Raw genomic sequence first — 14,988 nt, forward strand, 5'->3', positions numbered from 1 at the left:
ACAACAGCAATTGTTATAGAAACAAAGAAATAATAAGAATTCTTAAAAATAGATTTTATGTTGCCAATAAATTAAAGTCTAGACTCTAGTGTTATGCAGAGTTTGCGATGATTTATATTTCACTCACTAAATTAACACTAAAAATTAATATACGATGTTTCCAAGGCTTTTTTCGGTATGTAAAAATAGCAAGTGGAATTATTTGTAAACATTAAATTGGATTCTATTCTAATCTTGTTTGCTTTCAACGATTTGTTTTTAAGTAACCTTTAGCATGAATAAATATAATTTTAAAACTCTTCAAGTGCTCATAAAAACTTTACTACTACAAGTAAGAAAGTCGAGTATGCACGACTGTGAGATACGCGCTTCAAATTTTTGATGAAAGCAAAACATTGCGGTATTATTCTTAAAATATACCGAATATACCAATGGCTATATTTGGTATATCGATATACCATTATGTACTATTGAGTGCCAAATATACTATAGCCAACCAAAGCAACTAAAAATCGACTGCAACAGCAAATATATATGTATATATACATTATAGGATCGGAAAAGTTTCCTTATGCATGTCACATATATTTCATATAGGCACAATAGCATAATACCCTTCTACATTATGGCTGCGGGTATAATAAAATGAATTATTTACGTTTTAGATTCGAATTAAAAATGTAGTTAAAGGAAAGTGTTTCGCAAGTTAAATCTTGGGCATTAAATCTTGTTTTTTATGGCAGCAAAGGTCGCAAGTGACTAGCAGGGTCAAGTCAGCAGAAGATAGATGAGCAAGCGAGGGAGCTGAAGCTGAAGATACACATGTAAATATATAGCTTGTTGTAATTGCAGAGTAAAAGTTGATTTGTGGATGGCTCAATCTGAAGCGCTTACAGCAACAACATCAAGTCAATGACAATTGGCCTCCGTCTCAGTAGAATGCCATAAAAAATGCATTCGATGTCTCCCCCAAGCCAGCCTCGATTCGACTGCTTTTAATAGGACAAAAGAATTTGACGAGCTGCAAGTTGAGCATCTTCATCATTCAATTGATGATAAGATTTCACTTGTGGCATGCCGTCCAATTAAGTGAACGGTTTGTATACGAAATGCAATAGCTGTTGAATTACTCACTAAGGGCTATCCAGTCCGCCTCCTCCTCCGCCTCCGCCTGCTCCAGCAGTTGCCACGCCTCCTGCGACGCCAGTTTGAAGCATAGTGCTGCCATAGCCTCCGACGCCAACGCCACCTGGCATTCCGCTCGACATTCCCTGCATGCCTTGCAATCCTTTGCTGTTCACAATGATGCCCAGATTGGCCAATCCAGCCAATGCATGTCCATGCGAGTGTCCGCCACCTTGTCCTTGTCCTCCCTGCATGCCCATGCCGTGGCCCACATGTTGGCCTACGCCATGTGGCATCCCATGTCCCACCATGCCGTGTCCCATGCCATGTCCCATGCCCATGCCGATGCCCAGGCCGTGACCCATGCCATTGCCGGCTGCTGGTGCGCTCGCCGTGCTGCTGCCCAGGCCCGCCAGGCCGCCCAATTGATTGATCATCGCTCCGCCGCCGACGCCGCCGCCGCCAGCAACTCCTCCGCCTGCTGCTCCTGGTCCAACTCCAACGCCTGCTCCCAATTGGCCAGTGCTGGTGAGGAGCGTGTTAAGCAACGTGCTGTTCAAGCTTGGATTGCTGTTGTGCAGTTGCTGTTGCTGATGCGGATGCTGATGTTGTTGCTGCTGCTGCTGCTGGTTGTTGTTGTTGTTGATGTTGCTACTGTGCTGCTGCTGTTGCACACTTGGATCACTCTCGATGCTCGGCAGCAACAGCTGCTGCTCCTGGCAACGTCCCAGCCGACAGAGCAACTGCAGCAGCAGCAAAGCGTTCACAAATATCGTTTGCATATTGTTATTTTTATTTTCTTATTTATCAGTTTAGAGCGGAGATTTTTCTAAATGATTTTCTTTTTTGTTTTTATTTTGGTTGCTGCTAAAGTCTATTTTTTTGGCGTAATTTGTTGATGTTGTAATTTGTTGTTGTAAGTACTCGTACTTTGTAGTTAATAAATTACTAAATGCTAAGTTCTAATTAATTAAATATTTATTTATTTATATGTATATGCTCAAAAGTTATTTAATTATTATTATTATTATTAATATTAATTACTGGGGACTGTTTTGGCGTATCAAAAAATTTACTTGTAAATGCTTTATTGAGATTATGTATGATTTGATAATCGCGTTATATATTTCGATTTATATATTTGTTTTGTGTGTGTTGAATTTAGCTCTTTTCCAATTGGTTTTCTTTTTTTTGCTTTTCCTGAACTTATTTGGATTGCCTAATACTTTTCGTTTGATTTGCGCGCATTTATTATTCTTGGCTTCTACATTTTGTTTTTTCCAAAAATATTTCTTTGCATTCAAAACTTTTTCATCAAATTTTCACGTGAGCACTTCAAACGCTTTTCTCTTGTTTTCCTTTTATATTTTTTTGTTGTTTCTTTTCACTTTATCGAATGTTGATTTATTTGGTTTAAAACAGCAGCCGCCGCCGCCTCCTGGCCAATCCAGTTGGCTTCCTGGAAACGTTTAGAGCTGCTGAGTTGCCGCTGTTGTTGCTGCTGTTGCTGCTGCTGCTGCTGAGGGCGCAACATCAAAAGGCCAACGATTCCAGACACCAGATACTCGACGGACTTGTGCTTGTAGATATATCCACTGATCGAGCGCAACGAAACCCGTTTGAACAGACGACGCGCCGCGTCCGCCTCAATGTCTCACGCCGATCCATCCATCTAAACAGGCTTAAAGGTTCCCCTCGTTTGCTCTTATTGTTCTAGTTGTTGCTGTTGCAGTTGCTGTTGTTGTTCGCTTTTCAGGCAGATAAAAAGAGCGCCGACTGCGTCTTTAATATGAGTAACAAAAAATTGTCGATTTTAACGGGGGCCGGCCGGCCGGCCACGTATCATAAGCGCCTTTGACTTGGGGATCGAACGCGCGACGGATTCGATCTCGACCAGGAAATAAACCAGAAGTAAAACGTTTCCGATTTCAGGGGCAGCACGACAAAAAATTCACGCGAACTTCTGAGGAGAATTCGTCTTCGTATCTTCGAAGTTTTTTGGTGTAACTCACAAAATTGCGAATGCGCTTTCAAATGCGTTTTTTTGTTTGAGTGTGCGGCACACACGTGCGTTCCACAGCTCGTTCGGAACTCGACTGACGACTGCGACGATTGCGGCAGCAGCAGGCGGCAGCAGCCTTCGTGTGCCTCGTGTGCGTTTCGTTCTCGTGTCTCGTGTATTTTTGTGCCTTGTGTTCGTTGCCTGCCTCTGATAGGCACATAATGTTTGGAGTTGTCGTTGCTGTTGTTGTTGTTGTTGTTGTTGCGCATGCTGAAGATATTTGCTGCTGCGCAGCTAGAGTCCGTGGTAGGCTGTCGGAGTCTCCTCTTGCGATACGCAAAAGATACAAATGTATCTGTGGCCAGCATGTTCATTAATAATCACGACAACTTGTCAATTGCTTGCATACTTTTGACATCCATTTGTCTAATCATTATTTATCAGCGCACATGCTCAACTGACACATTTAAAACAGCGAAATACACTAATATGCATACCAAATGATGCACTTCAAAGTGAGATTAATGTGGATGAGTTTGCAGTTTGATTTGTATGTGTTTAATTATGCAATTTGTGCCTTATTTATTTAAAGTATTTAATCTGTGTGTGTTGAAATTTGAATCTTTTTTTCCACCTTATTTTGTGGCTAATTTGTATTTTTATCTAGGCGCGTAATTGTGGCTTTGGCTGCAGCTACTGCACATCCCTCGGCTAGGCATTGCCTATGTTTATCCATAGATAAACGCATAGCTGTTGTTTGCTTGGTTTATCCACCCATCCGTCCATCCATCCATCAGTCACTCAATCTCCGTATGTGTGTTGCTTACACACATTTCTCTTTGGGCAAATCCCATCACAGTCCAAGTCTGAGTATTGCCAACAACTACTTTTCCACTTGTTGTCAGCGCGGCTCTACTATATGCTATTTACCTTTTGTTCTCTCTCTCTCTCTCTCTCTCTCTTCTGCGTCAACAGCATTCCCATTTCCCATACCCAAAAGGGCAAGGCACTCTACACTCTGCACTCTTCTCTAGAGGTTGGACATGGGATGTGTTTTATGGGACTGCAAATGAGGCAAAAATTGCAGTTACAACTTTTGACCCAAAACCGTAAGCGCATTCCGTATGCCAGTCAATATTTGCTCAAGGTAATTACAAAAACAACAAGCAAGAAGAAGCACTTGTAGTAGAGGAAGAGCTATAAGAAGCAGAAGTAGAAGAGGAGATAGAGATGGAGATGGATGAGGCAGAAATCATAGTCGCGTCGTTCGTCGATCATTCGGCTTGTTTATTTGTCCAAACATTTGTCAATTTCATTGAGCTCTGACCAGGCACATTTCCTCATGGCCCGATCATCATCATCATCATCATTATCATCATCATCACATGCTGACTGAAGCGTCGGCAAACGCTTTGATCGACAGCGTTGACTGCGACGTTTCAGTTTGGGTTCAATTAAGATTCACTTTAACATTGATATCACATGTGTATAGAAGAAGTCTAGTGCGATTACGCTTGCTACTCAGATACATTTTGTACTCGCACTCAAAACACGACATGATTGTGCGTTCTCTGGCGTTTATCTAATTTACTTTTACTTACACTCAATGCCTCCCTCGAGCACTACACGAAAATGTCGACTGCTGGGCGCCCCGCTGATAACTATCCAACAAAAAGATGGAATGGGTAGACTCAAAGACTTCTTTTAGTCAGCTTTTATTGGCTTGACAATGAGCCCGTGTCTTTCTCTCTCTCTCTATCTCACTCTTTCACACACATCTCTCTCTCTCTTTCTCTTTGCTTTTGAAGGTGAATTGTGAATGCTCCTCAAGTGTTTTCTTTTTACTTAAGCGCACTTTCAAAGCTCTACCCTGTGGCCACATACGATTGTGATTGCGGCCTAATGATTTTCAATGAGCTCAAAGCTTAAACCGCTGATAGGGAAATTAAATGAAGTATGATCATAATGCCTGTATTTGTGTTTCTTATTGTGGTTGTGGTTGACTCAAGTGCCAATAGCTCAATGAGCAGATAAGCACCTAAACACATCATCTTCGTCTTCATCTTCATCTTGGCATCTTCAGTGTGCCCCGCAGCTCGTTTATTTTTATAGTTTTCCTGGCGTTTAACGATTGTTCACATCTATGTCAGCCGAATAATATGCTTAAACCTGATGATCTCTAATACTTTGACATGATTCCAAAATAGATACAACATCTGTATCGAGTGCCAAGTTGCACTCGAGATACTTTTAACAACTTAACAATCAGTTTTTAGTGGTTTCTCTTTTGAAAATGTATTTACATTATTTGAGCTATTTATTGCATACTTTATGGTGCAAAAGCAGAAAAACTAAGATATCAAATTGATAAGCCTAATAATGACAATTTTTCTATAAAACATAAGCTATAATAACAAACTAGTTCTGCATTAAACACTAGCCATACATTTCAATTCAATTCCCAATTAAAGCAAAACTATGCGATGCATCGCGATGTAATCAATCAAATATACTAAAACACTATATAAAAAAGTACTGAAATATACCATAATGTATATTTGGTATAATGATATAACAAGTGTTGACACGGTCAAACAGATGGACAGATGAACATGTCTATATCATCTTCTTTACATCTAAAATAAATATTTCATAAATAATCTTTTGCCCAAAATTGGCTTATTTTAAACATTGGCATTCATTTTGAAAATATTGTTCGTTTTAAATATTGTCCCCTATTTCAAAAGTCACCCTTTTGTCTAAACTGCCCCGAAGTAAATGCAACTGCAATTATGAAAATGCCTGCGCAACCTTTATAAGCTCGACGTCGATTACCGAATGTTAAATGTAGCGTAAAATTGCAATGTCCAAAATGTTGTCATGCTAATCACGCCTTGACAACTGCTCAAACTGCCCTCTCAAACCCCGAAAAACAGAACAGATCGCTTCAGTTCAATGTGGTTCTAATGCGTCAATGGTATGCCAGCGAACCGTTTAACTCCACCTAACTTTTCAATTTTTTGGCTAATTGTCGCCAACTGTCGAGTGGCCTTTGAAGTGGCCAACGTTTGCTTCCCCGCCCCTCCATGTTCCCCTCTGCGCACTCCAAATGTGTCCACTTGAATTGAAAATTTGAAAATGTTGTAGCACATTTCCTGTGTTTGCTGTCGAAAGTAGCAGAAGAAAAAGTTTTCTTTGCGTATTGTTTATGAAAAGGCAATTTTTTTGGTTAAAAAACTGAGAGATGCGAGAGATGCTAAAGAAAAGCAACACAAATCAAACACTGGCCAAGTCTAAACATTTTTACAGACACCTGCCACTAATGACGTCTTGTTTTGCTGTCGGCTGTCGGTTCTCAAAATGCTCTGTAGAACTAAGAAGCAAAGGAGTATGCTCAACTTGAAAGTGAGTAGAGAGAAGATGTTGATATCTTACTCTAAATCTTTTACAGGGTATCAAAGTCTCCTCCAATTTAGTTTATTACCTGTTGTTTTGCTTGCTGTCTTACTCAGTTTGCTGGCCTGAATCGCTCAATCATGTGAAGTGGTCAACATCTATTCTTAGTTCTTAATTGGCGACTAGGCGCCTCCTGATGTTCCCATTATGATGCGTTCCGCTTTCAATGCTCCCGATGGTGCTCCCGATGCTGCCATCTTTTAATTTATATAGTTTATGTATAGATATTCATGATTACACGAAACGCGCGCGCAGTCACATCAAAGCAGAAGGAGCCACATTAATGCCTGCGACCAACTTCAAAGGGAGCTCCATTGGCGACGGCTTCCTCCTGAGTACGCCCAGGTACGATAATACATCCGACTACTGAATGCTGAATAGAGTGAATAGTGAGTACTGAGTACTGAGTGAATAGTTGTTCTATGCCACACACGTTGTGAGGCAAGTACTGATGCTGCTGCTGCTGCCGCTTGTTGCGGGTCGTCGCGTTGCATGCGACATTAACTTCAGTTCCTGATGCCGTTCTGTTCAGTTCAGTTAAGTTTTTTTTGCTCTCGAAATTAATTTCATAGCCAATTGCTTTGTGCGCCATAAAATGCCATTAAATGGCCGGCAGGTTCTTTCTTCTATACACCACAATCATTTCATCCACGTCTTCTTCATCTTTTTGTAATATTTGTTTTGTTGGTTTCTTTCCTCTCGGCGTTTTTATGGCCCTGGCTCAATTGGGAACGTCGACGATGGCGAAGAAGAAGAAGAATTTTTAAGGCACTCGCTGCAATTAGTGCGTCATTTATATTTTGCAATTCAAAAACTATGTGGGAACACAACTATGGGCTCTGGCAGCTTCCTGCTCCCGCTCCCGCTCCCGCTCTCTCTGTACTTTAATACCAACTCCAATATCAATTCCAATTTCAAATTCCCATCTCCCATTCCCTTCTCCGCATCTGCATCTCTGCATCTACAATAAGCCCGCATCGCTGCGACGGCTGCTGTCAAACTTATGACAAGTTATGAGCGGCAGCAGCATAAACAAAACACATTCAATCCCACTCATCATTCGGGGCATATGAAAATGATCTTCTACTGCGGCAGCAGCAGCTTAATTGTGCCACAATTCTGTGGCAAGCACAACGGGGGTCACAACTCGCATAGCTCTCTTTAGCTCTGCAATGTCTGCTAAGCAGCCGATAAGCCGCGAAGCACTTTAAGCTGCTTATGAACGTTGGCTGGCTGCAACTTTATGCGCAAGGATTTTCACCTGCAAAACACTTTCGATTCGGGAGAAAGTTCAACTCGATGCCAGAGACTAGACTTAATGCCACCAAAAGGGTTTCAATAGTCTAATTTCAAAATTACAATTTCTTTTTTTGCCAGGCGTTAGACAACCCGAAAAGTATGCTACAGGAAATGCTTAGATTTGGCGAGTTTACTTTGCACGCAAACAGCATCAAAGCAATTCAATAAACGCAAACATTTCTTAAAGCCTTCCCCTCAGGGTTTACCGTTTGTGTGTGTGTCCCGTTCCTAAGGTCAGCTTGTTTATGCGCCAAATATCCATAAATAGTTTTACGCTTTTACGAGTGCGTCGGCAAGGATACGGACACGGCATGTGTATGAGGATAAAGCAGGCACAGGTCCACTTAAGGTAGCAGCAGTGGAATGGCAGCTAGACACATTTGGCTAAAACTTTTGGCTCCTTTCAACACTTAGCGAGTGCGAGTGTATATCGACGAGCTCTGGGAACAAAGGGAACCAACAAAGGCGCCTGCCATCTCGAGAGTACTCGCACAGTTAGCAATTTAATCAGCCCCGCGCCGATGGCTGAGTGTGGCCGGGTGGGGTGGGGTGGAGGGTGTTTGCTGGGCAGGAGCACGGCTGCCAATGATGTTGTCAAATGGCTGCGCCTCTCCCACCTCTGAACACTCCTCTGGAGTCCACCCAAAACAGTTTGTGTGTTTAATGTGGCGCAAGCGAAAAATTTGCTCAGCTATACTTTTGCCTCATTGCCCGACGCCAACAGAATTTGTAATGCGTCCTATAATATTGTTTAAATGTTGTTGAATTTTGATTCAATTAAAGCGGATTTCAAGTATCACAGGCTACGCTTAATTAGCACTGCTTTACGAACCCAAACTGAACAACAAGCGAATCGTCGTGGCCTGCGGGGAAATGTGAAACAAAAAACCGAGTTGAGAGCCAGCAGGCGCGTGCAACACTCAATTAATAAGGGTTTCGAAAAACGAGAGCAGTCATATTAGGGTCGATGGTTCAAAAAACAATAAGCCTCCATCAACAAATATTGGAAATAATTTCAAATCCACTTAAAAAGGCTTTAAGCATATTTATTGAAATGTGCCAAGAAGTTTAGTAATGCTAATTAAAACTGATAGTAAAAATTATAAATTTTGTACCAAGTGGAATCATTCTTTTTAAATTAACGTGAATTACTGAAATAAATTATCGGTTGCATTCTTTCACACTGCAATTGGAATCCAAATGGAGTTTATATCATGAAAATTGCAGCATACTTTTGAGCTGCGCATACAAATTAAGCAGCTGCTTTGATAACTGTGTAGATGGCGCCAGCAATCTTAACAGAGTATACAGGCAACGTTAACGGCAAAGGTTTGTGACTCTGCTAAGCTGTTGTATATTAACGCTGCAATAACAGAACTGCTCCGCACTTAACAGATGTACAAGTGGTAGAAATGCCGCCACTAGATGGCGTTAAAATCATTTTTAATTTTTTTTTAGGTTTTCTTGCTTGAAGAGCAAAACGAGAAATCTAAATTAAATACAATAAATAATATGGTAAGAAAGGGAAATTTGAACACGCATGAGAAAGTGCAAGTAAGTAAATACTACGCACAATTGGATAATTAAATATTTGCAGCACGACAACACTAACAAATGCAACAATGGAAATTTCTAGAAGTTTTGTATTGCTGCTTACAAATGTTGCAGGTCTCGGCAGTGCGTCGCAATTTCGTTGCCGCTCTGTTTCTATTCAACAATCTGTTCATGGCACCATCACCCATTTCAAGCGCACTTCGGACCACAACGCTAATAATGACGACGCTGCTGCTGATGATGATGACGATGACGATGAGGATGACTGAAGTTGAAGGATGCGTGCGCCATAATAAGCCAAGCCACAGCTATAGCTAAACCTACAGCTTGTATGTGTGTCCTTGTGGATGCTGCATGCAAAATGCGAAATGCCTGCAGGGTCTGCCAATGCAGCAAGCACAAAACTCATAGCCACAGCCACAGCAGCAGCCACAGCCAATTCGGTTGGTGGCTTGTGGGAATGAGAGATGCAGAGATGCTGAGATGGGAAGGGGGAGAGTGGGAGAGATCGGGTAGCAAGTGCAACGCTGACTGCGCCCCGGTACACTTGACGCAATCTTAATAACCATGAAGCAGCGTGGCTAATTAGCACAAAAAGCTTGGCAATAACCATGCTCAATGAGGCAGGGCACCAACTGGGAACTAAACAACAATGCTGCCTCGGCGAGGGCGTGCAACACGCGTCGTATGCTCAACGAGCAGCGAGAGCTGTGAGCAGTGAGCAGCCTGTACCCCTGTGTGTGTGTTGCCAGGGGGGTTGACGAGAGTGAGAGCGAGCTAGAGAGAGAGAGAGAGAGAGCGATAGCGAGATGCCTGGCAATCTGCTGCACTTGAGCGCAACGGTCGCAGTACCTTCAACCACTCCCCTTCCCTTTCCCCTTACTCCACTCAACACTGCGCTGCGTGTTGATTTTTGGTTCTGCTTTCGGTTTACATATCAAAACAATTAGCTTTTTTTTTGCAGGGGGCCGGGGGAGTGCGAGTTGGTTGCTGCTTAGAGTGCATTTTGTGCGTGGTTGCTGGTGCTGTGTTGCCCCCAAGGCCACGCTCTGCCGCTCTGCTGATGAATTGTCCAGGTCGCTCGACTGTTCTCTGAATTTGTGTTTGCACAATCCAGCCGCAAGTTGCTCTCCAGCCTCCTTCCCTCCTTCGCTCTTCCCCTGCTGACTGACATCTCCCCTCTACCAATTGTTGCTCAATTGTTTACGTGATGTTTCGCTTAAATTAGAAACAGTGGCAGTCAGTTTCTGCAAAGGGAAAGCTTGTTCACGTCCAGTTATTGTACATTGCGTATACGCCCGTTGAGCCCGCTGCTACTGCTGCTCTTTTCAACTAGAAAACAAGTGTAACTTTTAGCCAGTTTCACCCTTACACATGGTCTTCAATTGCTAACTGGCAACTGCGAGTCCTCTGGCCTCAAGCGTGTTGGCGTGCACTTCCCTTGGTCCATTAATTGGTGCACATATTGCCAATTAAGTTGTTCGTGAAAAACGGAAAATTAATTTGGATTTGCTTCAGTTTCAGCTACAGCTACAGCTACAGATTCGTATTCCGTATTCCGTATTCCGATTCGAATCCAGTGTTGTTGCTGCAATGGCAATGTTTGTTGGCACAACGTCGGGGGTCGAATGGCGGGGTCGAGATGCGGTAATTGAAAACTGGGCCCATTCCGGAGGCAGCGCCATAAATTTTCTGACAGCGACGCAGCAAAAGCAAAAGCAAAAGCAAAAGCAACGCAACGAAACGCTAATGGTAATGGCTGATTGGAAACTCGTTTCGAGCATTAACATAATCGCTTTAAAATTGAAACTGAAACTAAAATGCAGTTAACAACAACAACAATAACCACAAGAAACGCACACACATTTGTTAAGCGATAGCGGACTATTGTTTTTGTTATTTCCCCTCACTCCTGCTGCTGCTGCTGTTTTGTTTTTTTTCCTTTTTGACCATATTCAAAACTGAAAGCTCAACGAGGGCAACTTTAGAAGTTGGAAAATCTATTTAGGCAAAAGATTCCTCTAAGATGGTATTTAATAACTTGTGAGACGACCCTCGTTTGATTTCTGTTTTGCATTCATATTAACATATCAACATTTGTTAAATGACGTTTGACTTTTGTGTGACAACGCGATATTAATTCGAAGTGGTCCCTCGCTGGCTGCTCACTGGCTCATTGGCTGGCTGCCTCCGTTTTTGGCCAAATAATTTATTTAAATAACTCAATTAAGCATAAAAAAACGCAACTGGTGGGCAACTCTTTGGAGCCCTGGAATTCCCAATGAAATGCCATGATATGTGGCTAAATAACAATAACTGTCAACCAACATTTTTTAATTAGCAGCCGAAGCGCTCGATATGTTCGATATGAAAAATAATCGAATAAAATATGCAACTTAACTAAATAAATAAATACAACGAACGAAAACAAAACCAAACACACAACACAACACTGAGAACTCAAAAAAAAAAAAAAAACGGGGGAGAGGCCAATCGACAACGATGAAGATGACGACGCCTCAAGGTGTGTCCAAATCAAAGGTTGTCGAAATAGAAACCAAGGAGAGCTTATCAACATATAGAACAAATTAGATACAACAATGATAATAATTAGGGTCATATGGTAAAGATACCAAGCACGATCATTTCTGTCTGGCAATCAGATAAATAAGTTTTAGTTTTTTGGAAATTATGCAAAAAGAAATATGAAAGTAATATGTAAAACATAAATCATTTGTAAATTTGTTGAAGGGTTAAGGGTTAGGCTAAAATCAACCAGAAATTTAAAATTGAAAAATCCAGCTATCTTATTAGACATCTAAAAAGAAGCAAATTAAAGTGTAATGCTGGAAATTATTTAAAAAGGAAGAGAAAACATATCTAATTTGTCGAATTCTATTAAACTACCAATTGTGAATTTGTTGATAAGGAGTGAGAATAGGCAATAATAAATCTATTCGCTGATCTTGATTGATTCATTGAAGGAAATTTGAAACGTCAGGAAAATATCATAAGACATATGACAAGCAGTGAAATAAAGTATCTTTTTGAAAATTAGGCAAAATAAGTGAAAAACTAAATGAATGTAAAACATCAATAATTTGTCGAATTTTGAATTTGTTGAATTAGAAAATAAATGTAAGAAGACATTAAACCTATTTGTTTATTTTGTAATTTTATGGAAGAAATTTAAAATATGGAAAGCCAAGAAATTGTAAGACTCCTATTCACCCCTTTGTTGATCTGTTGATTTATATGAAGGTAATTTAAAATTGAATGGAAACCTAAGCTATGTCATAAGATATCGAACATTAGCAGGGCATTAGCTGATTATATGTGGCCTAAGCCTTATTTGTTAAGCTCATTTTAAAGATATGCTAACGATTATGGTCTTAAGGTAATCGTCAGCTTCATAACATTTCGAGCAGAGTTTAAAAAATTGCTTATTAATATGAAATAAATGCTTTGGGCCACCAACGATAGACGATAAACGGGACTAAAAGTTTTTGGCATTTACATCTAATGAATATGCAAAAATTGTATCGACATACCGCGCAGTCAGCATTTGTTAGATTGAGATACACTCTCATATGTTATGTGTATGCATTTGTGTGGGCTCGTTAATATAAACGGTTTGCATATATTTTGTGGGCCTCTTGAGCTGCTTGGCTTCGACTTCGACTTCGACTTCAGCTTCGACTTGGGCGAAGTGGGCACAAAATGAGCGTAGCTGTTGAAATAAAAACATTTGGCATTTTATTTGATTTCGGATTATTAAGTTGTATGCATTTCATTACCTGACTCTGACTCTCGGGGGCAGTTTTATAGGGCCAAGAGATAGATACACAGAGAGTGAGACTCTGAAGTAGCCAGCAGCATTTTTGCTGTTGCTTTTGCTGACATTTTTGTGTTTTATGAATCAATTTGTGTGTTTTTATGACTTAATTTAGAGAAGTTGTTGTGAGTGCTTATGGATTTTTAATTAGAACTGAGGAATTTCAGAGTTACTGCAACGCTGCGAATGAGAAATTGCTTATTATATTGGGGAAAACATTTCAAAATAAAAATTATTTAAAATGTCAGCGTCGTTAATATTTGTACTTCAATCTAACATCAATCGGAATTTCCAGGAATTTTTATTCATTTATTTAATATATATGAGAATTAGAAATTGTTTATTAAATTGCGTAAAACACTTAAAAATAAAAATTGTTTAAAATGTCATCTTTTCCTTTCAAACTCCAACAGGAATTTCCAGCATTTATTTATTATATATTTTGATTTTTGCATATTTACGTCACCGAACTGAACTGAAGTGAACTTTAACAAACGTTTAGACGAGTGACTAGAGTATTGCCATTTGAGCTTAATTAAATTTATGGAGATTTTAGCTTGGCTGAAATATGTTTTTTTTGTTGTTGTTGTTGGTCTACTCAAATTCCCACACACAGCGCTAAGAGGGGGATATCCAATGAGCAAGACATTGGAAATAAATATTAAATGAAGACGAAAAAAACGTTAGTTTAATCAAGTTATTAACTCGTGAAATATCAACACATATGAGAGAGTAGAGCCCAAAAAAAAAAGATTAAATTATAAATATTAAATGACATAGAAACGAAGAGGCAAAAGAGGAAAAACAAATCGACAGCAAATAAATATATGCGATATGAAGATATTAAGACATGAATAATTAATATCACTGATGAAAACTTAATGAAGAAATAGAAACGCACAAAGACACAGAGACGGAGACAGACAAATAAATAAAGAGCGGAATCTCCGAGACAATTTGAAATATATTTGTCATAGTTTCAACGACGACGACGCAAAATGCTAAAAACCAGAGGCTACACAGATGATCAGAGCTCAACAGCTGAACAGCTGAACAGATGAGCAGATGAACCAAGAGCTGTGGACCACACACCGTTTTAACACAGCTCGAGAAGCTCGCGAGTCTCCCCAACCAGAGTAGCAAGTTTTTTGTTTTTCTGTGTGTGTTTGGCCAATTAATTTATTATTGGCAACTTGAAAATTTATCGAACCACATGCTGGAAAAGCAAAGCACAAACACAGCAAAGGAAAAAAACGCAGCAGCAATTTGTAGATCATAAAATTGGTTGACTGCTGCCGACGACTAGAGCATAACCCCTCGGACCTAGAGCTTGGCTGTAACTTATACAAATTTGACATTTTTACAACTGTGCCGATGATACGCATTGATAGTGGAGTGAAGAGGGGAAACTGCTTCTTGAACTCATTGATCAGCCGCATACGAGTTCAATCCATTAAAGGCGCAAAGCACAAAAAAATGCTGCCTCTAATCAGCCGGCCAAATAACAACTTAATTAAAGGCCCTAAAAGCCAACACACAGTCCTGCCACATCTGTCTTTATCTCCCTCTCTCTCTCGCTCGACTGTCTCTGTCTCGCTGTCTGTGTGGGGTGCACCAAAAAAAGCATTTCCAATTTACACTTTGCTGCTAATTTGCGTTGACGCTTTTAGAACCGCCCGGGGCGCTCCACAACTTCAGCTCATCATCACAATACCTC

At 40.5% G+C, this 14,988-nt stretch overlaps 1 protein-coding gene across 3 annotated transcripts in view; it reads right to left on the reverse strand.

Annotated features, from left to right (window-relative positions):
* The window catches only part of LOC132795219 (protein Wnt-4), a 110,498-nt gene that overhangs the window by 21,123 nt on the left and 74,387 nt on the right, over positions 1-14,988 (reverse strand). The window contains exons 4-5 of one of the 3 annotated variants that reach the window (XM_060805824.1): positions 13,234-13,451; positions 12,988-13,166 (exon numbers count right to left, since the gene is read on the reverse strand). The exons of 1 other annotated variant lie outside the window; for it this stretch is intronic. In XM_060805824.1, the coding sequence (XP_060661807.1) occupies positions 12,988-13,001 (14 nt within the window). In that variant the 5' untranslated portion in view covers positions 13,002-13,166; positions 13,234-13,451. Of the gene's footprint in view, positions 1-1,134; positions 3,227-12,987; positions 13,167-13,233; positions 13,452-14,988 lie in introns of those variants that run through there. One more of the 3 variants, XM_060805816.1, reaches the window with a different exon arrangement.

This window comes from Drosophila nasuta, chromosome 2L, assembly GCF_023558535.2.
Source record: "Drosophila nasuta strain 15112-1781.00 chromosome 2L, ASM2355853v1, whole genome shotgun sequence".
NCBI classification, from domain to species: Eukaryota; Metazoa; Arthropoda; class Insecta; order Diptera; family Drosophilidae; genus Drosophila; species Drosophila nasuta.